General features: G+C 39.9%; 1 protein-coding gene across 1 annotated transcript in view; it reads right to left on the bottom strand.

Moving 5' to 3' along the window:
• SLCO1C1 (solute carrier organic anion transporter family, member 1C1) overlaps positions 1-857 on the bottom strand; it is a 58,889-nt gene that overhangs the window by 39,924 nt on the left and 18,108 nt on the right. The window contains 1 exon segment of the mRNA XM_008582366.1: positions 759-787. Within this exon segment, the coding sequence (XP_008580588.1) occupies positions 759-787 (29 nt within the window).

The raw sequence follows: 857 nt of genomic DNA, 5'->3' as shown, positions 1-857 counted from the left end.
CTTTCACTTCTCAGATTTCATCTTCTGTGCTTTTCCCTTGTTCTCATTCCACGTTAAGTCACACAGGCCTCCTCGCCATTCATCCGCACACTGGACTCCCCCCTGCTACAGGAAGTTTGCACTGCTGTTCATCTGGGCTGGGAGTCTCCTCCAGATACGTGCATGTCATACTCCACCTTCTTCAGGACTTCCTCCAAGGTCACGATCTCAGTGAGCTGTTCCTTGACTACAAGATTTTATGTCGCACCACCCCGCCCCCGCCTTCCTTAAATGTTTTCACAGGGTCAATTTTTCTCTATCGCTCTTATTTTTTGACATACTGTAGGTATATTATTATTTGTTTGTTTGTTTTCTGTCTCCTCTTCATAAGATGCATGAGGGCAAAGATTTTTGCCACTACCCTATCCCCATTGTCTAGAACAATGATCAATATATATTTGCCAAATTCATGAGTTAGGTGAGCTAACACACAAAAACTAAACACAGTCTGTTGGGTGTGGGCCCTTAACAATTGACATCCATGATGGTTTTGTTGGACATCAAGGGTATTTCTGCTTTGGAGACAAATTACAGTAGTCTTTTAGAGAACAAAGATCACATTTTGTATTAGTGTCCAATTAGTGACTAATGCTGGGAAGAAGTGAAAAGAAGTTATTGTAATAATCTCAGTAGAAAGCAAGCTTCATGAGGAAAGGAACTGTGTGTGTCTTTGTTTTATTTTGTTTTGTTTTGTTTTCTCACTGAAAAAGCATCATTACCTGGAACAGTACCTGGGAAAGAGCAGATGCTAAATAATGAATAAAAATATATCTTCCAATATAGAAAATGTGGTGAATAAGGATCTAAGTCTGCCCTTT

This window comes from Galeopterus variegatus, unplaced genomic scaffold, assembly GCF_000696425.1.
Source record: "Galeopterus variegatus unplaced genomic scaffold, G_variegatus-3.0.2 Scaffold2592, whole genome shotgun sequence".
In the NCBI taxonomy this organism is placed as follows: domain Eukaryota; kingdom Metazoa; phylum Chordata; class Mammalia; order Dermoptera; family Cynocephalidae; genus Galeopterus; species Galeopterus variegatus.
The sequence above is the reverse complement of the archived record's forward strand: the minus strand, read 5'-3'. Positions and strand labels throughout refer to the sequence as shown.